Below are 22,807 nucleotides of genomic sequence, written 5' to 3' on the forward strand. Positions count from 1 at the left end.
CACACACACACACACACAATTGTACAATATGTGCATGTTACTGTGTTATTACTGGATTCTGGGAAATTATGTTTAGAATGAGCTAGAATTAATAAGACTATATTGATAATTGATCAGTCTTGATCATTGATAATACTGCATATAAACTGTAGTCCCAAAGTCTCCTAGATAGATAGACTGGGGAAAATGGAAGCCCTTTATGAGGGTCAGACAGGGATAGATGGGAGCTCTTTATGAGGGTCAGACAGGGATAGATGGGAGCTCTTTATGAGGGTCAGACAGGGATAGATGGGAGCTCTTTATGAGGGTTAGTTACTGTGGGGAAGTGAAGTAAACTGGGCTGAGCCTCCTCCTCCTGTTAGTCCCAGATATACCTTGCAGCCCAGGGCCCTGTGTCTGGATCTATAGGGGGAACCAATAGGAAATAAGCTCTATGGGTGGAACCAATAGGAAATAAGCTCTATAGGGGAAAACCAATAGAGAATAAGCTCTATGGAGGGGAACCAATAGGAAATAATATTTGTGTGCTGGCCAATGTTCCATTCTGTTGCTATGGAGATCCTGTTACTCTGGTGAAGGTACTCAAGACCAGAGAAGGGGACCAAATTTAGGGCAGTTGTTGTGCTTACTGGACTCCAATGATAGGCAGCTGAATGACACTGCCATTCTGACCGAGTGAGGGCGGAGTGAGGGGGAGGTTGGAGGAGTTTGTGGGAATTCATGTGTGTGTGTGTGTGTGGTGAAAACTGGGAACAAAATGAATAAGATAAATAAAGACAAGGAGGTGGAGGAGGGAGAGAAGAGGTGTAGATTTATTTATATAAAAGTACATTATATAAATAAAGTGATACAGATAGGCGATAAACGATAAAAGTGGGGAGGGAAAATAGGAAGGACAGGACGACGAAGAGACAAAGAAAAATAACAGGAAGTGACCAAAGCAGCTCCGTCCAGTGCCCCCTCTCTCTCGGTGTGCCTCTCCCGCGGCCCGACTCAACGCACCTCGCCCTGCCTGCCTAGAGGAACCAAGCCAGCCAGCCAACGGAGGTAAAGCACGCACACCCCCACGAGCGACACTCTTTTCTCCCCCCATTTCCCTAATTAGACCTAGCGGTATATGTTTAATGATGATTGATATTTATTGTTTATGTATGTGATTTTCAAGTTGTTTTTATTTTGTTCTCAATTTTTTTTTTGTGAGATATAATGTGGAAGGAAGGAAGCAAGGGAATTGTGGGTAAAGTGGGGCATCGTGATGTTTTATGGAGTCCACGCCAACTGCCCTAATTTTGTTCCCTTAACAAAGAAAAACAAGAATGAAAGGAAAAAAGAAAGGAAATAAATGAGTATATCAAATTAAGCAAACAAAAACAAGAAATGAGAGAGGGGTCAATTTAGTCTTCTGTTGTCATAGACAGACCATGCATAGTCTGGGTTGATTAAAGGATAGCAGTTAGCCAGACACTAGGACCTACTCTATAGGACAGAATACAGGGCATTGGTCCCCCCCCCCACTACAAACACTTCAACAAGAAGGGAAAAAACCTAGCTACACTGCCTCCTGTGGTGCTAGCAGGAAACACAGAGAGACAGAGAGAGACAGAGAGAGAAAGAATAGGAAAGTTAGGTCAGAATAGAGAGAGAGAGAGAGATTGATAGGGATCTCTGGCATAGGCGTGGCAGTCTGCTCTACAGGAGTGGATAGAGTACTGCTCCAGGGAGGTGACAGTGAGGACTGCAGGGCGCTCATGATCAGAGGAGGCTGGTTGGAGGAGGCTGGTTGGAGGACATCCTCCAACCATCCTCCAAAACACTGGAATCAACAGTGTTTTGGCTCTGTTCCATTAATTCATTCCTTTAACTCCTCCCACCAGCCTCCTCTGGTTAGGAGTGGGGAGGTGGTGACTGGGTTTGGGACTCTAACCAACTACCCTTGGTTGGGGAGTGGGGTTTCTCTACCTAGAGTTAACCTACATGTACTCATTTTGATTTAGGATTTGATATCTCTAGATATCTCAGGGGGTCTGAGGGGCGAAGTGGTTGGAGGTGAGGGCGAGAGCGGGGGGGGGGTCACTTACACGGAGATGCGGGCGAGCTGAGTCCGCCGCCGTCGGGGGGTGTGTTGATTGGTTTAGAATCGGGCATGGGGAGGGGCACGGGGCGCGCCACTGGGGGCGGCGGGGGCAGCAGGAAGGAGCCTGGCATTTTGCTCTGGCTGTGACCACCTCCGTTAGGCTGCAGAGACAGCAGACACCACACAGGACAGGGTGAGCACTCAGCACACACACCACCCTAGGACAGGGTGAGCACTCAGCACACACACCACCCAGGACAGGGTGAGCACTCAGCACACACACCACCCAGGACAGGGTGAGCACTCAGCACACACACCACCCAGGACAGGGTGAGCACTCAGCACACACACCACCCAGGACAGGGTGAGCACTCAGCACACACACCACCCAGGACAGGGTGAGCACTCAGCACAGACGGCTGATGGAAGCACCAGCTAGCCACCAGTCAGTCTCACACAAACACACAGAAACCATGACGACAATGGAAATAAATACTGGAGGACACTAGAGCAGGAAGACAGACAGAATGTGGGAGTTAGACTGGGACATACAGAACTTAAAAAGGGAGGGGAAAATATACATCTGGGATCTGAGATTGTGGACCATAAGAAGGGTTTGTGTCCTGGTCTAGTGGTAGAATCCCAGCAGAGCAGCAAGATAACATGGCTGAATATTCCAGCGGTTTTCTATAGGGAGTCAATCCAGTACAACGGATCGTGTGGAAGTGCAAGGGTCTTAGTCCGTTTGTGTGACGTGAAACCCTAACAGTCTGTGTGTGTCCCATGTCCCCTCCAACCCTCCCTGACCTCTCACCTGTCCCCCGGACTGCCCCGAGCCGTCGGCGCAGACGAATTGGACAAACTCCTTGAGCGGGTCCTGGTGGTGGTGGTAGCGGATGGTGGGGTGAGTGAAGTAGGGACTGGACTGCTGGATGATGGAGGAGGAGGGGAAGTGGAGAGCTGACGCTGAGGCACGGGGACTCCCTGAGAGAGAGGGGGAGGAGAGGGGGAAGAGTGAGAGCGTGAGAAGGGACAGAGGGAAGAGAGTTAGTTGGGTCCATGTAATCCCACTCCAGACACAATTCATATAACACATTCAGAAAAGACAAGAAACACAACAGTGACACAAACTAGACAGAATAGAATAACTGATGTAATCCAACACACTAGACTGAAGGGAGTAACTGATGTAATCCAACACACTAGACTGAAGGGAGTAACTGATGTAATCCAACACACTAGACTGAAGGGAGTAATTGATGTAATCCAACACACTAGACTGAAGGGAGTAACTGATGTAATCCAACACATTAGACTGAAGGGAGTAATTGATGTAATCCAACTCATTAGACTGAATAGAATAACTGATGTAATCCAACACACTAGACTGAAGGGAGTAATTGATGTAATCCAACACACTAGACTGAAGGGAGTAATTGATGTAATCCAACACACTAGACTGAAGGGAGTAATTGATGTAATCCAACACACTAGACTGAAGGGAGTAATTGATGTAATCCAACACACTAGACTGGAGGGAGTAACTGATGTAATCCAACACACTAGACTGGAGGGAGTAATTGATGTAATCCAACTCATTAGACTGAATAGAATAACTGATGTAATCCAACACACTAGACTGAAGGGAGTAATTGATGTAATCCAACACACTAGACTGAAGGGAGTAATTGATGTAATCCAACTCATTAGACTGAATAGAATAATTGATGTAATCCAACACACTAGACTGAAGGGAGTAATTGATGTAATCCAACTCACTAGACTGAAGGGAGTAATTGATGTAATCCAACACACTAGACTGGAGGGAGTAATTGATGTAATCCAACACACTAGACTGGAGGGAGTAATTGATGTAATCCAACTCATTAGACTGAATAGAATAACTGATGTAATCCAACTCATTAGACTGAATAGAATAACTGATGTAATCCAACTCATTAGACTGAATAGAATAACTGATGTAATCCAACTCATTAGACTGAATAGAATAACTGATGTAATCCAACACACTAGACTGAATCCTTACTGGGTTGAATAAATCTGTTCATTCATCTGATGTTAGATTGGTTTATCCGTGTGGTAATTTCAGAGCGTTAGAGAGTGGACGTCACATGATTGTCTCCAGGGGTTTACTATAGATGTAAATGCGTGTGATTTATTAGTGTGTTTATCAGTGTGGTGATTCGAGAGAGTTAGAGGGTGGACGTCACATGATTTCCCCCTGTGGTTTGTACTACAGGGAGTCTAATGCTACTTGTGTATCTAAATGAACAGAATCATCCAAGGCTGCAACATCTGGTCCTGTTCATACAAAACATCTCTTCTGTATTCTCTGTCTATCTACAGTAAGCACAGCCTGAACACACATACATGAATGCAGACACGTATTACGCACACACACACTGAAGCATGACAGTCAGAGACACACACACACACACACACACACACACACACACACAAACACACACACACACACTTTCCTGTTGGTAATGCTTGTTGGGAATGTGTAATCAATCATAGCCTATCATTGCTGTGTGGTTCAGCCGAGTAGTATGAAGCCTGGGAGAGTTAAATCCCACCGCTAAATCCCTTATAGACATTAGTCATGTGTGTGTGTGTGTGTGTGTGTGTGTGTGTGTGTGTGTGTGTGTGTGTGTGTGTGTGTGCGTGTGCGTGTGTGCGTGTGCGCGTGTGTGTGTGTGTGACAGTGTCTTCTGAGATTCTGTGGCCTTGGCGATTTGGCACTGAAAACAGGCAAGCTGGTTGGTAGACTGCAAGGGGACTTGCATCTGTGAATGTGTCTGTCTGTCACCCTCTATCTCTCCAGTGTATGGAGGTGTGTGTGTCTGTGTCTGTGTGTGTGTGTGTGCATGTGTCTGTGTCTGTGTGTGTGTGTGTGTGAGAAAGTGGGCTCACTAGACCAGACTGACTACCAGAATAAACAGACAACAGTCACACCTGGCATCCAGGCCCTGCCAACAGGAAATAAACTAACCCAGACAACATCTATGCCGATAGCTCCATTCCAGCTACTGATGTCAAGCCTCTCCCTCACCTCTTCTCCAGTCTCTCTCTGTCCCTCTTGGGGTGGCAGGGTAGCCTAGTGGTTAGAGCGTTGGACTAGTAACCGGAAGGTTGCAAGCTCAAATCCCCAAGCTGACAAGGTACAAATCTGTCGTTCTGTCCCTGAACAGGCCCACTGTTCCTAGGCCGTCATTGAAAATAAGAATTTGTTCTTAACTGACTTGCCTAGTTAAATAAAGGTAAATCAAATCTCGCCCTCAGTCTATCCCTCTCCCCCTTTCTTGCTCACCCCTCCTCCAGTCTCTCTTTATCCCCCTCACTCCCTCACTCTTTATCCCTCCCTCCCTTTCATTGGTTTCTTTATAGCAGTGTGGCCTCTGAGGGACTTTCTATTTGGACGGCGGCCATCTTAGCAGCCCCCCTCCTCTTCCCCTCCTCCTATGGAGCCTAAACACTGTCTCAGTCTCACACTACAACTCTCTTACAGACTAACCTCTTAGCAGTTTGTAGACACATTCTAACTGGGAGAAGGGGTCAGCTATGAATCAGATATACCTGAAGCTGGTCTGACACATCTTCCCGTAACACAAGTAACAGCAAGTCAATAGAATAATAGAATGTACAGCTCTTCTAGCACTTGGACAAGCTCTATATACTTAAACCAATCCTTCACTGTTGTTATACTAGGAAACGAAAATGAAAAGTATAACATATATCAAATGTATACCAATCTAAATGTACAATTCTTAAGCTATTCTAGTGAAACGTGAAGGGGAGAGCTGTAAGAGTCCAAAGGACCTTTACATGACAGGGCTGCTTTGGCTGCGGACCAGGCCAATCCTCAGAGAAGAGAGAGAGAAGAGAGAGAGAAGAGAGAGACAAGAGAGAGGGATGGAGGAAAAGAGAGAGACAGAAAGAGGGAGTGGGGGGATGTATTTATTCCATTGGAAAGTGAAACTCAACAGGGACTACAGTAGCTGGCAGGCTCGTATCTCAGAGGGAGAAGAGGAATTCTCAGACCGGAGGCCTGGAAACCATTTTGCTATCCTCACAACGTTCTTCTATAAGGTGAGGGGGCGGGCCATTTGAAACAACTAGTGTGTGTGTGTGTGTGTGTGTGTGTGCGTGTGTGTGTGTGTACGCCCGTTACACTTGTGTGTTTGCCCTGTTTGAAACAGAACTGGCTCGATCACATGGGCATGGAATTACTGGCATGAAGACACACAAAATAAAGAAAGCGAGAGAGAGAGTGAGACAGAGTGTGGAAAACAGTGATGAGAGAGAGAGAGATAGAGCTGAACTGTTGCAGGCCATGATAATAAATGTCAAGAGATCTCTGGATCTTATCGCTAGTTCTCAGATCAAAGTGGGTTCAAATCTACTACTGCTGCTCGGTTGTCTTGGTGAAAGTGGTATCTGCAATTGGGGTCAATAAGATTCTCTCTCATCTCTCTCTCTTTCTTTCTTAGTGACTATAGTATTAGGGGTGGGGTCTAGAGATCTGTATATCTATACGGGGGTGGGGTCTGGAGATCTGTCTATCTATCATTTTTTTAAACATATTTATTTGACCTTTATTTAACTAGGCAAGACAGTTAAGAACAAATTCTTATTTTCAATGATGGCCTGTGGGGTGGGGTGGGGTCTGGAGATCTGTATATCTATAAGGGGGTGGGGTCTAGAGATCTGTGTATCTATAAGGGGGTGGGGTCTGGAGATCTGTATATCTATAAGGGGGTGGGGTCTAGAGATCTGTATATCTATAAGGGGGTGGGGTCTGGAGATCTGTATATCTATAAGGCGGTGGGGTCTAGAGATCTGTATATCTATAAGGGGGTGGGTTCTGGAGAGCTGTATATCTATAAGGGGGTGGGGTCTAGAGATCTGTATATCTATAAGGGGGTGGGGTCTGGAGATCTGTATATCTATAAGGGGGTGGGGTCTGGAGATCTGTATATCTATAAGGGGGTGGGGTCTAGAGATCTGTATATCTATAAGGGGGTGGGGTCTAGAGATCTGTGTATCTATAAGAGATCTGTATATCTATAAGGGGGTGGGGTCTGGAGATCTGTATATCTATAAGGGGGTGGGGTCTGGAGATATATCTATAAGGGGGTGGGGTCTGGAGATCTGTATATCTATAAGGGGGTGGAGTCTGGAGATCTGTATATCTATAAGGGGGTGGGGTCTAGAGATCTGTATATCTATAAGGGGGTGGGGTCTGGAGATCTGTATATCTATAAGGGGGTGGGGTCTGGAGATCTATGTATCTATAAGGGGGTGGGGTCTAGAGATCTATGTATCTATAAGGGGGTGGGGTCTGGAGATCTGTATATCTATAAGGGGGTGGAGTCTGGAGATCTGTATATCTATAAGGGGGTGGGGTCTAGAGATCTATGTATCTATAAGGGGGTGGGGTCTAGAGATCTATGTATCTATAAGGGGGTGGGGTCTAGAGATCTGTGTATCTATAAGGGGGTGGGGTCTGGAGATCTGTATATCTATAAGGGGTTGGGTCTAGAGATCTGTATATCTATAAGGGGGTTGGGTCTGGGGCAGGGCTTGGTCTCACCTGGACTCACCCCTGCCATCGTGTTGTGTGTGAACGTTATCTATCAACCGTCTCTCTCTCTCTCTCCCTCCCTCCCTCTCTTTCTCTATAAGGGTGGTGAGGGACTTTAGGGGTTGGGGCTGGGGCTCACCTGGTCTCACTCCTGCCAGCACGGGCAGCGGGTGGTGTGTGAACGTCATGCGGGGGGACCTCGTCTGGGGCGACAGGGCGTTGAAATCAAACTTCCCCGGCTTCTTAAGAGAACCAGGCGAGGACAGTCCTGGCAACAACAAATAAATGGGATCAATATAAAAAGAATATCAAAATGGGGGAGAAGAGGAGTTGGGTTTAATGTACAATGTTTTGGACTGGCTGCTACACTTAAATCAAAACATGTAAAAGGGAATTCATGATTAGAAATTTTTTATTCTTTGATTGATTGGTTTTAAAGCAATTTGATTGGCTGATGACAGTGCATTGTTATGAGTCCTGTTGGATATTGGCCGTTCTCCTAACCAATCCCAGCCTGGCGGGCTCAGGACTTGCAGAATTTTCAGTATAAACAGTGCCCTCAAAAAATAGAATGGGTGAGTTGAAGTTGTGGCTTCGGGGTGGTCAGGGTGGGGGAAGGGTTGATGTAGGGTTGAATCAAGGCAGTAATTAAATCTACAAGCATTTTTAAATCTACATCCATTGTCTTCCAAGATTGGCTGAATATTCTCCTCTTTCCAAAGCTCCACAGCCTACCATGAGCTATATGAAGCTCCTTTCAAAATAGAAACACTGTATATAAACTACAGTATAGAGCCTGCAGCTGCTCAGTGAGAAAGACAAGCAGACGGAATGGAGAGAGGGAGGGATGAAGGGAGGGAGGGAGAAAGGCGAGAAAAGCGTGGGAGAATGTGAGTGAAGGAAGGAGAGAGTGAGTGATGTCAGAGTGGAACCTGTGAAAATGTAGCAGTATTTTTTGTTTTGTTTCTTTTCCTTTCTAGGAATGTCTGAGATGGACATGTCATAAGATGGTAAACATGGTTCATTATCTTCATCTCACACTCACTCACATACACAACAACCCTCACACACTCACCGATTACCACACACACTCACCGATTACCACAAACCCTCACACACTCACCGATTACCACACACACTCACCGATTACCACAAACGCTCACCGATTACCACACACACTCACCGATTACCACAAACCCTCACACACTCACCGATTACCACAAACACTCACACACTCACACACTCACCGATTACCACAAACACTCACCGATTACCACAAACACTCACCGATTACCACACACACACACCGATTACCACACACACACTCACCGATTACCACACACACACTCACCGATTACCACACACACTCACCAATTACCACACACACTCACCAATTACCACAAACCCTCACACACTCACCGATTACCACAAACCCTCACACACTCACCGATTACCACACACACTCACCGATTACCACAAACACTCACACACTTACCAATTACCACAAACACTCACACCCTCACCGATTACCACAAACACTCACACACTCACCGATTACCACAAACACTCACCGATTACCACAAACACACACACTCACCGATTACCACACACACACACCGATTACCACAAACGCTCACACACTTACCGATTACCACAAACACTCACACCCTCACCGATTACCACAAACACTCACTGATTACCACAAACACTCACACACTCACCGATCACCACAAACACTCACACACTTACCGATTACCATAAACACTCACACACTTACCAATTACCACAAACACTCACCGATAACCAAAAACACTCACACACTCACCGATCACCACAAACACACACACTTACCGATTGCCACAAACACTCACACCCACACCGATTACCTCAAACACTCACCGATTACCAAACACACTCACACCCTCACCAAATACCACAAACACTCACCGATTACCACAAACACTCACCGATCACCACAAACACTCACACACTTACCGATTACCACAAACACTCCCGATTACCACAAACACTCACCGATTATCACAAATACTCACACACCCACCGATCACCACAAACACTCACACACTTACCGATCACCCCCCACCGATTACCACAAACACTCACCGATTACCACAAACACTCGCCGACACCACACTCACCGATTACCACACACACTCACCGATTACCAAACAATCACCGACAAACACTCACACACTCACCGATTATCACACACACTCACCGATTACCACAAACACTCACACACTCACCGATCACCACAAACACTCACACCACAAACACTCACCGATTACCAAACAATCACACACACACTCACACACAAATCGATTACCAAGCACTCACACACTTACGATTTACCAAAAACACTCACACACTCACCGATTACCAAACACTCACCGATTACCAAACACACTCACACCCTCACCAAATACCACAAACACTCACCGATTACCACAAACACTCACCGATCACCACAAACACTCACACACTTACCGATTACCACAAACACTCCCGATTACCACAAACACTCACCGATTATCACAAATACTCACACACCCACCGATCACCACAAACACTCACACACTTACCGATTGCCACAAACACTCACACCCCCACCGATTACCACAAACACTCACCGATTACCACAAACACTCGCCGATCACCACACTCACCGATTACCACACACACTCACCGATTACCAAACAATCACCGATTGCCACAAACACTCACACCCTCACCGATTACCACACACACTCACCGATTACCACAAACACTCACACACTCACCGATCACCACAAACACTCACACACTCACCGATTACCACAAACACTCACCGATTACCAAACAATCAATGATTACCACAAACACTCACACACTCACACATTCATCGATTACCAAACACTCACACACTTACGATTTACCACAAACACTCACACACTCACCGATTACCAAACACTCACTGATTACCACAAACACTCACATACTCACCGATTACCACACACTCACCGATTACCACAAACACTCACACACTCACCGATTACCACACACACTCTCACACTCACTGATCACCACAAACACTCACACACTCATCATTTACCACAAACACTCTCACACTCACCGATTACCACAAACACTCTCACACTCACCGATTACCACAAACACTCACACACTCACCGATTACCACAAAGACTCACACTCACCGATTACCCCAAACATTCAAACACTCACCGAACACCACAAACACTCACCGATTAGCAGATACTCACTGATTACCACACACACTCAAACACTCACCGATTAGCAGACACTCAAACATTCAAACACTCACCGAACACCACAAACACTCACCGATTAGCAGATACTCACTGATTACCACACACACTCAAACACTCACCGATTAGCAGATACTCACTGATTACCACACACACTCAAACACTCACCGATTAGCAGACACTCACTGATTACCACACACACACAAACACTCACAGATACTCACACACAACACAAACACTCACCGATTAGCAGACACTCACTGATTACCACACACACACAAACACTCACCGATTAGCAGACACTCACTGATTACCACACACACACAAACACTCACCGATTAGCAGACACTCACTGATTACCACACACACACACTCACCGATTAGCAGACACTCACTGATTACCACACACACACACACTCACCGATTAGCAGACACACTCACATTCACTTTAACATTCAGACCCAGGACCTTTTCATACTATTTTTAGTCATGTTCATATTAATCCTAGAATCCTAACAGACAATATTTGTTCCCAAACTTTGTGGTCTATTTCTGAGGTCCTGACATTAAAATCCTTAAAATCCCATTCAACCACAATTCCTCCGGTTCCAGCTGGGTATGTGTGAAAGTCTATGGAGAGAGAGTGTAGTGTGGGGGCGTGTAAACAAAACGGTGTGAAAGAGTTAAGTCTGCAGCAGGTGGGAGGGAGGGAGTGACTAATATGTGTGAACCATTTATGTCTTTAACAGACATATTTCATTTTTAGTTAACCAGGCCTAGGACCTAGTGGGTATAGTGTGTGTGTGAGTTTCATTTATAACCAAGGCTAGGAGGCTAGGGGGCTAGGAGGCTAGGATGCAAGTAGGCTAGGAGGCTATGGGGATAGGAGGCTAGGGGGCTAGGAGGCTATGTGGCTAGGGGGCTAGGAGGATAGGAGGCTAGGGGGCTAGAAGGCTATGTGGCTAGGGGGCGAGGAGGATAGGAGGCTAGGGGGCTAGGAGGCTAGGGGGTAGGAGGCAAGGGGGATAGGAGGCTAGGGGGCTAGGAGGCTATATGGCTAGGAGACTAGGGGGCTAGGAGGCAAGGGGGCTAGGAGGCAGGGGGCTAGGAGGCAAGGGGGCTAGTGCATTGTAGCTGTCAGACTAATTGGAGCCATGGAAGAGAGGTGGAGAACCATGCCTGATCCCACTGCTGACACGGTTACTGTGATGTCTGACACCAACGGTTACTGTGACGTCTGACACCAACGGTTACTGTGACGTCTGACACCAACGGTTACTGTGACGTCTGACACCAACGGTTACTGTGACGTCTGACACCAACGGTTACTGTGACGTCTGACACCAACGGTTACTGTGACGTCTGACACCAACGGTTACTGTGACGTCTGACACCAACGGTTACTGTGACGTCTGACACCAACGGTTACTGTGACGTCTGACACCAACGGTTACTGTGACGTCTGACACCAACGGTTACTGTGACGTCTGACACCAACTGTTAATGTGACGTCTGACACCAACGGTTACTGTGACGTCTGACACCAACGGTTACTGTGACGTCTGACACCAACGGTTACTGTGACGTCTGACACCAACGGTTACTGTGACGTCTGACACCAACGGTTACTGTGACGTCTGACACCAACGGTTACTGTGACGTCTGACACCAACGGTTACTGTGACGTCTGACACCAACGGTTACTGTGACGTACTGTGACGTCTGACACCAACGGTTACTGTGACGTCTGACACCAACGGTTACTGTGACGTCTGACACCAACGGTTACTGTGACGTCTGACACCAACGGTTACTGTGACGTCTGACACCAACGGTTACTGTGACGTCTGACACCAACTGTTAATGACGTCTGACACCAACGGTTACTGTGACGTCTGACACCAACGGTTACTGTGACGTCTGACACCAACGGTTACTTTGACGTCTGACACCAACGGTTACTGTGACGTCTGACACCAACTGTTACTGTGACGTCTGACACCAACGGTTACTGTGACGTCTGACACCAACGGTTACTGTGACGTCTGACACCAACGGTTACACGTCACACCAACGGTTACTGTGACGTCTGACACCACTGTGGTTACTGTGACTGTGACGTCTGACACCAACGGTTACTGTGACGTCTGACACCAACGGTTACTGTGACGTCTGACACCAACGGTTACTGTGACGTCGGACACCAACGGTTACTGTGACGTCTGACACCAACGGTTACTGTGACATCTGACACCAACGGTTACTGTGACGTCGGACACCAACGGTTACTGTGACGTCGGACACCAACGGTTACTGTGACGTCTGACACCAACGGTTACTGTGACGTCGGACACCAACGGTTACTGTGACGTCGGACACCAACGGTTACTTTGACGTCTGACACCAACGGTTACTGTGACGTCTGACACCAACGGTTACTGTGACGTTTACTGTGACGTCTGACACCAACGGTTACTGTGACGCCTGACACCAACGGTTACTGTGACGTGGACACCAACGGTTACTTTGACGTCTGACACCAACGGTTACTGTGACGTCGGACACCAACGGTTACTGTGACGTCTGACACCAACGGTTACTGTGACGTCGGACACCAACGGTTACTGTGACGTCGGACACCAACGGTTACTTTGACGTCTGACACCAACGGTTACTGTGACGTCTGACACCAACGGTTACTGTGACGTCTGGCACCAACGGTTACTGTGACGTCTGACACCAACGGTTACTGTGACGGGGTATGGTAGTAGTTGCCAGGCGCGCCGGTTTGAGTGTGTCAAGAACTGAAACGTTGCTGGGTTTTTCACTCTCAAAAGTTTCATGTGTGTATCAATGGTCCACCACCCACAGGACATCCAGCCAACTTGACTCAACTGAGGGAAGCATTGGAGTCAACACGGACCAGCATCCCTGTGGACAGGTTCCGACACATTATAGAGTCCATGCCCCAGTGAATTGAGGCTGAGGGTAAAGGTGGTGGTGGGGGTGCAACTCAATATTAGGAAGGTGTTCTTAATGTTTTGTACACTCAGTGTATGCCCCACTATATACGAGCACAGAGTGACAAACTGACAGAGGATTTCATCCAGTGGCTTCCCCTACAATAGAGACGAGACCCATGTTATGTATCTACTCTGGCTGTGTGTGTGTGTCTCACTACACTGTCCTCTCTCCTCCTGGCAGACCACAGCAGTGGACTGGCAACCAATCAAGTGCTCCTGTTGACCCCTCTGCCTCTCTACACTAACAGGCCTGCCACCAGATGTGCCTTCAAAACACAGTCTCTTGCTCGCACAAACACACAAGCACGTATGTACCCACACGCTCATACACACGCTCATACGCACGCACGCGCACACACACACACACGCATTGGCTTAAAGCAGTAAAAGGGAAACCAGAAGGAATTCCCTTATCCAGACTAAGTCTGCGTCCCAAATGACACCCTATTCCCTATATAGTGTTTTGTTAAAAGTAGCGCACTGATATTTGGGACGCACACTGTAGTGTAGAAGACCATCAAAGGCTCTAACTAACTCATATTAGAAGCAGCAGAGGCCCCTTAAACATTTCAGAATCATTTGGAACTCATTTGAAATCATGGTTATTTCTAACCCCCAGCGCCCCGAGACACACACACACACTTCACTCTCCCTCCAGCCCCTGTGGAGCAGATGTCGCCAGCAGCCTTGCTACTCCCAAGGCCACACACACAGACACACAGACACACACAGAAGCACCATCTGGGACTAGAGCTTGTGTGTGTGTGTGTGTGTGTGTGTGTGTGTGTGTGTGTGTGTGTGTGTGTGTGTGTGTGTGTGTGTGTGTGTGTGTGTGTGTGTGTGTGTGTGTGTGTGTGTGTGTGCTGTGTGTGCAACATTTACTGTACATACTCTGTCTGTCTGTCTGTCTGTCTGTCTGTCTGTCTGTCTGTCTGTCTGTCTGCCTGCCTGTCTGCCTGCCTGCCTGTCTGTCTGTCTGTCTGTCTGTCTGTCTGTCTGTCTGTCTGTCTGTCTTTGCATGTGTGTGCTCAATTGGCTCTGGAGGGAGTAGAATAAGGGGTTTACTATGGTGGTGTGTGCTGACGTTTGTTTGTGTGTGCTTGCTTGTTTTCCTACCCTCCACCTGGATAGGAACTCCCAGCTGTGGTTTGCCTGTAGCAGGTGGAACCCTCCAGAAAGCAACACACACCGTAGAGTGTTGGTTTGGTGTTGATATTTCACTTCCTTATGTTATCAAGTACATTTTGCCAAGACAAATTTGATTCTTTATGTTTTGAATCGCTCAGTGGGGTCTTTCTCTATCATATCGTTAACATCATTACCTAAAAGTCAGATGTCGTACCCTAATACATCCCATAATAAGCAGCGAACTCTGCTGACAGAGCAGTGCAGCGTTATCCCTGAAAACGGGTCGCAAATAGCAAGCTGAATTAAATGTTAAAGGTTGTGAAATTAAAAAAGCTTTCGTTACGCTCAGTACTCCGGTGTTCATTTCACAAAGATACTTGTTTTTGTGAGAAATCTCCGAAAAAGAAGAGGAACTTTGCATTAATATGAACATTGTATACTAAAATATGAAAACATGTCATGTCTCAAAATGGATATCCATTGATATCCATCATACCTCTATATTGTTTTATGTCCTCGGGATTTGAGAAAGATGAGGCGTTCATTGGTAAGACTGTTCGGTATTCTTCCTTTTCGCACAGCATCCAGCCGAGCTGACGAGATGTTGCTTTCCTGATTTATGACCACTTTTTTCCCTGGCCTCCATTGATTTAGTCACTCTAATTTTGACCCTCCTACAAGGAGGGATTATGAGAGACACGAGGTTTGGACCATTGGTTATTTTAGCAGAGTATCTACACAAATAACATTATTTTACCCAGTGTTCGAAAGTTGCGTTTTTGATTGGACACCTTACCATCTCCCATTCTAAATCTCATTTCATCTGCCAGACAGTAGAACTGATCCCCTTCTATCTCTCCATCTCTCTTTCTCCTTCCCTCAGTCCCTCAGAAAAGGACACACGGCCATCTCACATCTCTAAAACCGACAGCTCTCTCTCAACATAACATACTAAATACACAAATGCCTCACATTTGTAATTAATTAGGGTTTGTCCATTAGTTTTGGTTAAATGAATTGGCGAGAGGGTCACCCAGGGCTGCATCCAGCCTATTCCCTATGTAGTTCACTACTTTTGTCCAGAACCCATTTTTATTGTTTTTAACCTTTATTTAACTAGGCAAGTCAGTTAAGAACAAATTCTTATTTACAATGAGGCCTACTCCGGCCAAACCTGGACGACGCTGGGCCAATTGTGCGCCACCCTATGGGACTCCCAATCAGGGCCGGTTGTGATACAGCCTGGAATCGAACTAGGGCCTGTAGTGACGCCTCCAGCACTGAGATGCAGTGTCTTAGACCGCTGCGCCACTCAGATATGTTACACATACACTACAGTACATGACCAAAAGTATGTTGACACCTGCTCTTCTAACATCTCATTCCAAAATTATGTGCATTAATGTGGAGTTGGTACCTCCTTTGCTATTATAACACACTCCACTCTTCTGGGAAGGCTTTCCACTAGATGTTGGAACATTGCTGCGGGAACTTGCTTCCATTCAACCACAAGCGCATTAGTGAGTTGGGCACTGATGTTAGGCGATTAGGCGTGATTCATAGTCGGCGTTCCAATTTATCCCTAAAGTGTTTGATGGGGTTGAGGTCAGGGCTCTGTGCAGGCCAGTTAAGTTCTTCCATGCCGATCTCGACAAACCATTTCTGTATGGACCTTGCTTTGGGCACTGTCATGCTGAAACAGGAAAGGACCTTCCCTAAACTGTTGGCACAAAGTTGGAAGCACAGAACTGTCTAGAATGTCATTGTATGTTGTAGCGTTAAAAAACAGCCCCAGACCATTATTCCTCCTCCACCAAACTTTACAGTTGGCACTATGCATTTGGGCAGATAGCTTTCTGCTGGCTTCGCCAAACCCAGATTCGTCCATCGGACTGCCAGATAGTGAAGCGTGATTCATCACTCCAGAGAACGCGTTTCCAATTCTCCTGGACTCCTGGAGTCCACTCCAGCCGACGCTTGGCAATGCGCATGGTGATCTTAGGCTTGTGTGCGGCTACTCGGCCATGGAAACCCATTTCATGAAGCTCCCAAAGAAACAGTTATTGTGCTGACGTTGCGTCCAGAGGCAGTTTAGAACTCGGTAGTGAGTGTTGCAACTGAGGACAGACATTGTCTGCGCTTTGTTGTCATTCAACAATAGACAACTTGTTTTAATGCACATCTTTCACTTGAGAAATACTGCACCAAACAGCTTAGTTAGATGTAAAATTGCGCAATTAAGATCTCCTCTGCAAAAACAAAAAAATGTATGACAGATTTCTTGAGTTATCTTAGATTAATTCTGACTATTTTGAGGAAGTGTATACTGGCTACGGCGCCTCAAGATGGACAATCAGTACTATTGCCACTTTTTATTTGTTCAGCGAAGGTATTTTAAGGTTGTATGCAAGCACACTCGTTTGGTTCCCCAAGCCAAGTTCAGCTTGGTGCCAGCAGTACTGAAGCATGCGGAAGCCTTAAGGCAGACAGCATGTGTATGTGTGTGTGTGTTAATTAAATTCACAGCTCAGCTAACTGGAGCAGGTCTGAGCAAACCAAAGGGCCTAGCACAGAACCTCTCTCCCTCTCTCTCCCTAGGGTTTCTACTGCTGCACATGTTTTCAATTAGAGAAAGGGGATGGAGGGAGAAAGGGAGAGAGATAGGGAGAGAGAGAAAGACAGAGAGAAAGACAGAGAGAGACAGAGAGAGAGAGAAAGAGAGGGAGAGAGAGAGAGAGAGAGAGAGAGAGAGAGAGATAGAGAGAAAGAGAGAGAGAGACAGAGAGAGAAAGAGAGGGGGAGAGAGACAGAAAGAGGGAGAGAGAAAGAGAGAGAAAGACAGAGAGAGAAAGAGAGGGAGAGAGAGACAAAAAGAGGGAGAAAGAGAGAAAGAGAGAGAGAAAGAAAGAGCAGCTGTGGAAACAAATAATAGTTAAGAAGGTGTGAGTTGGTGTATGAGTGTACACATATTGTACACATATTGAAAGAGGAATGACTGAGTTATACACAGTGTAGGTAGATATGAGTTATACACAGTGTAGGTAGATATGAGTTATACACAGTGTAGGTAGATATGAGTTATACACAGTGTAGGTAGATATGAGTTATACACAGTGTATGTAGATATGAGTTATACACAGTGTGGGTAGATATGAGTTATACACAGTGTGGGTAGATATGAGTTATACACAGTGTGGGTAGATATGAATTATACACAGTGTGGGTAGATATGAGTTATACACAGTGTGGGTAGATATGAGTTATACACAGTGTGGGTAGATATGAGTTATACACAGTGTGGGTAGATATGAGTTATACACAGTGTGGGTAGATATGAGTTATACACAGTGTGGGTAGATATGAGTTATACACAGTGTGGGTAGATATGAGTTATACACAGTGTGGGTAGATATGAGTTATACACAGTGTGGGTAGATATGAGTTATACACAGTGTGGGTAGATATGAGTTATACACAGTGTGGGTAGATATGAGTTATACACAGTGTGGGTAGATATGAGTTATACACAGTGTGGGTAGATATGAGTTATACACAGTGTGGGTAGATATGAGTTATACACAGTGTGGGTAGATATGAGTTATACACAGTGTGGGTAGATATGAGTTATACACAGTGTGGGTAGATATGAGTTATACACAGTGTGGGTAGATATGAGTGCAATGTGTTCTGTGCTGCTGAAAAGTGGAGCAGGTTTGAATTGGTGTCACCTATGAACAAGTATACAATTATACATATAACACATATTGAAGAGGAATGATGTAGTTAAACAGGTAGATTATATAAAACATATATGAGTTATATACAGTAGGGAGATATGAGTTATTTACAGTAGAGGGGTATGAGTTATTTACAGTAGGGAGATATGAGTTATTTACAGTAGAGGGGTATGAGTTATTTACAGTAGGGAGATATGAGTTATTTACAGTAGGGAGATATGAGTTATATACAGTAGGGGGATATGAGTTATTTACAGTAGAGGGGTATGAGTTATTTACAGTAGGGAGATATGAGTTATTTACAGTAGAGGGGTATGAGTTATTTACAGTAGGGAGATATGAGTTATTTACAGTAGGGAGATATGAGTTATTTACAGTAGGGGGATATGAGTTATTTACAGTAGGGAGATATGAGTTATATACAGTAGGGAGATATGAGTTATTTACAGTAGGGAGATATGAGTTATTTACAGTAGGGAGATATGAGTTATTTACAGTAGGGAGATATGAGTTATATACAGTAGGGAGATATGAGTGTAATGTGTTCTAACCATGGTAAGGAAACTGCACTCCATCGTGTTCATGTTTTATCTTCCTCTCCTGCACACTGGCCAAATGGTGCTGCACTGTAGGTGGAGAAGGAGAGGGTTAACAATGAGAGATATAGAGAGAGATGAAGGGTAGAGAGCGTTAGGGAGAGAGGGGGTGAGGAAGAGAGAGGGCGAGAGAGTGGGGGAGAAAGAGAGAGAGAGAGAGAGAGAGAGAGAGAGAGAGAGAGCGAGAGAGAGAGGCGGAGAGAGAGAGAGAGAGGCAGAGAGAGAGAGGGGGAGAAAGAGAGAGAGAGAGAGAAAGAGAGAGTGAGAGAGAGAGGCAGAGAGAGAGAGCGAGGCAGAGAGAGAGTGAAAGAGAGAGAAACAGAGCGAGGGGGCAGCTTAAGATTTTTAAGACAGTAGTTGATGTAGTGATCGATCATGGATAACATTGTGGTAAAGTTAGTTCATGGTTACTGTACTGCATTGTTGCTTACTTATCAGGTGACGGTCAACATGGTGTGAGCTTGGGGATGGGGAATGAAGGTCTCCACCTGGTTACAGGTGGGAAGAAGAGGTTATGGAGTCAGTTCTGGTCTCAAATCAGTCTTAGGGAGACAGAGTGTGTGAAAGGTCTCCACTAGTATTGATGAATAGGTGGAATGTCACTTCTGGTCTCGAATCAATTTAAATGGAGGCAGGAGCAAAGAGGTGTTCTGGGAAGTTATGAAGTCAGTTTCAAATCAGTTTAGAAGAGACAGGCTCTTATCCAAGATCCACACTAGCGCACCAATTAGAATGAAGCGTTGGGCAAGCTTTCTAAGTGGTATGCTAGTGGGGATGATCTTGCCAGTGTGGATTTTGGAACAGTGAGTGACAAGTGAGAAGGAAAGAGGTGTTTTGGGGAGGGGTGTTTAGAGTTAGGTGTTTTGAAGAACAGTGTGTTGTGGTGAGTTTGGGGAGAAGAGTTCGGTAAGAATGGTCCAGGGGTCGGGGTACAGGTATAAGGGTAAAGGTAGAGTTTGGGGGCTAGGGGGAGTGTCCTACCTGCATCCATGTCGTTGGGCCAGCCGCTGGACTGGGAGGAGCCTGCGGCTGGGGAGCGTCCGGGGTAGAAGACGTCGTCCGTGGGGCTCTCCAGCTCACTGTCGTCTAACGACTTCCTCTTGTTAGAGCTGCGGAGAGGAAGAGGGGAGAGAGGAGTCAAGAATGGCTCCCTATTCCCTATGTAGTACACTAGGGCCCTGGCCTAAAGTAGTGCACTATTGGACCGGAGTCTCGTCGAATGGTCAACACTTGCTTCCCCCTGCGGCAGGAATCCAGTTCGATCACTGAATGAGACCTACACATTTCTGCTTCCACTACTGTCTCCCACTACTGTCTCCCTGCTCCTGTCTCCCACTACTGTCTCCCACTACTGTCTCCCACTACTGTCTCCCTGCTCCTGTCTCCCACTACTGTCTCCCTGCTCCTGTCTCCCACTTCTGTCTCCCACTATTGTCTCCCTGCTCCTGTCTCCCACTACTGTCTCCCTGCTCCTGTCTCCCACTACCCTCTCCTGTCTCCCACTTCTGTCTCCCACGACTGTCTCCCTGCTCCTGTCTCCCACTTCTGTCTCCCACTACTGTCTCCCTGCTCATGTCTCCCACTACTGTCTCCCTGCTCCTGACTCCCTTCTTCTGTCTCCCACTTCTGTCTCCCACTTCTGTCTCCCACTACTGTCTCCCTGCTCCTGTCTCCCACTGTCTCCCACTGTCTCCTGTCTCCCACTCTCCTGTCTCCCACTTCTGTCTCCCTTCTCCTGTCTCCCACTACTGTCTCCCTGCTCCTGTCTCCCACTTCTGTCTCCCACTACTGTCTCCCATCTCCCACTTCTGTCTCCTACTACTGTCTCCCTGCTCCTGTCTCCCACTTCTGTCTCCCACTACTCTCTCCCTGCTCCTGTCTCCCTCTTCTGTCTCCCTTCTCCTGTCTCCCACTTCTGTCTCCCACTACTCTCTCCCTGCTACTGTCTCCCTCTTCTGTCTCCCTTCTCCTGTCTCCCACTTCTGTCTCCCACTGTTGTCTCCCTGCTCCTGTCTCCCACTTCTGTCTCCCTTCTCCTGCCTCCCACTACTGTCTCCCTGCTCCTGTCTCCCACTACTGTCTCCCTGCTCCTGTCTCCCACTACTGTCTCCCTGCTCCTGTCTCCCACTACTGTCTCCCTGCTCCTGTCTCCCACTACTGTCTCCCTGCTCCTGTCTCCCACTACTGTCTCCCACTACTGTCTCCCTGCTCCTGTCTCCCACCACTGTCTCCCTGCTCCTGTCTCCCACTTCTGTCTCCCACTATTGTCTCCCTGCTCCTGTCTCCCACTACTGTCTCCCTGCTCCTGTCTCCCACTACTGTCTCCCTGCTCCTGTCTCCCACTTCTGTCTCCCACTACTGTCTCCCTGCTCCTGTCTCCCACTTCAGTCTCCCACTACTGTCTCCCTGCTCATGTCTCCCACTACCGGCTCCCACTACTGTCTCCCACTACCGGCTCCCACTTCTGTCTCCCACTACTGTCTCCCTGCTCCTGTCTCCCACTTCAGTCTCCCACTACTGTCTCCCTGCTCATGTCTCCCACTACCGGCTCCCACTACCGGCTCCCACTACTGTCTCCCTTCTCCTGTCTCCCACTTCTGTCTCCCACTACTGTCTCCCTGCTCCTGTCTCCCACTACCGGCTCCCACTACTGTCTCCCTGCTCCTGTCTCCCTGCAGCCTTTATTTAACCAGGGAAGTCACATTGAGAGTTCAGGCAGAGGATGAGGACAGCAGGATGAGAACAGTAGAAATGGACAGGAAGGAGAGAGTTGAAAACAGACACAGAGGTAAACCTAAAAGGCTGATGTGGGTGAGAGTACGTTTAAGGATATGAGATGAGCACAGGACCTTTTCTGAGTTTGTTTTAAGTATAGTTGGCAGGACAGTGTGTGTGTGTGTCTGTATGTGTCAGAATAACTACCTCCGTGGAAGGTTTGCGTACAGCTCGACCTCAGACCTACAGTGCCAGAGAAGACAGAAAGAGAGAGAGAGAGGTGGAGAGAAGGATAGGGGGGGAGGAGAGAGCATCACACATTTATAAGACCAGAAAGACAGAGAGACACAACAAGAGAGAAGAAAGAGATGGAACTCTCAGAGATGGAATGGACCAGAACACTCATAGCGGTTATCAACTGAGGCGGTCTACAATGTCCCGCATACATACTATCGAGTACAGCCTGTAGATATCAGACCTGGGTTCAAACTGTATTTGTTTTCCTTCATCAAATACTATTTGAACCCAGGTCTGGTGGAGGAGCAGCTCTTTTCAATTAGGAACCTTTGAGTGGGTGGAACCTGTGTGACTGCTAAGCTGTTTGTTTCACCTAGGAACCATAGAGTGGAGGGAACTTAA

At 46.8% G+C, this 22,807-nt stretch overlaps 1 protein-coding gene across 16 annotated transcripts in view; it reads right to left on the minus strand.

Moving 5' to 3' along the window:
* Positions 1-22,807, minus strand: part of LOC135535741 (nuclear factor 1 X-type-like) — a 152,355-nt gene that overhangs the window by 7,530 nt on the left and 122,018 nt on the right. For 4 of the 16 annotated variants that reach the window (XM_064962176.1, XM_064962171.1, XM_064962189.1 and 1 more), the window contains 7 exons: positions 22,376-22,411; positions 20,435-20,562; positions 19,885-19,941; positions 19,409-19,483; positions 7,822-7,950; positions 2,889-3,058; positions 2,079-2,235 (listed from right to left, as the gene is read on the minus strand). In XM_064962176.1, the coding sequence (XP_064818248.1) occupies positions 2,079-2,235; positions 2,889-3,058; positions 7,822-7,950; positions 19,409-19,483; positions 19,885-19,941; positions 20,435-20,562; positions 22,376-22,411 (752 nt within the window). Of the gene's footprint in view, positions 1-2,078; positions 2,236-2,881; positions 3,059-7,821; positions 7,951-19,408; positions 19,484-19,884; positions 19,942-20,434; positions 20,563-22,375; positions 22,412-22,807 lie in introns of all 16 variants that reach the window. The other 12 variants (XM_064962198.1, XM_064962182.1, XM_064962212.1 and 9 more) reach the window with 10 other exon arrangements.

This window comes from Oncorhynchus masou, chromosome 5 (genome assembly GCF_036934945.1).
Source record: "Oncorhynchus masou masou isolate Uvic2021 chromosome 5, UVic_Omas_1.1, whole genome shotgun sequence".
Classification (NCBI taxonomy): Eukaryota; Metazoa; Chordata; class Actinopteri; order Salmoniformes; family Salmonidae; genus Oncorhynchus; species Oncorhynchus masou.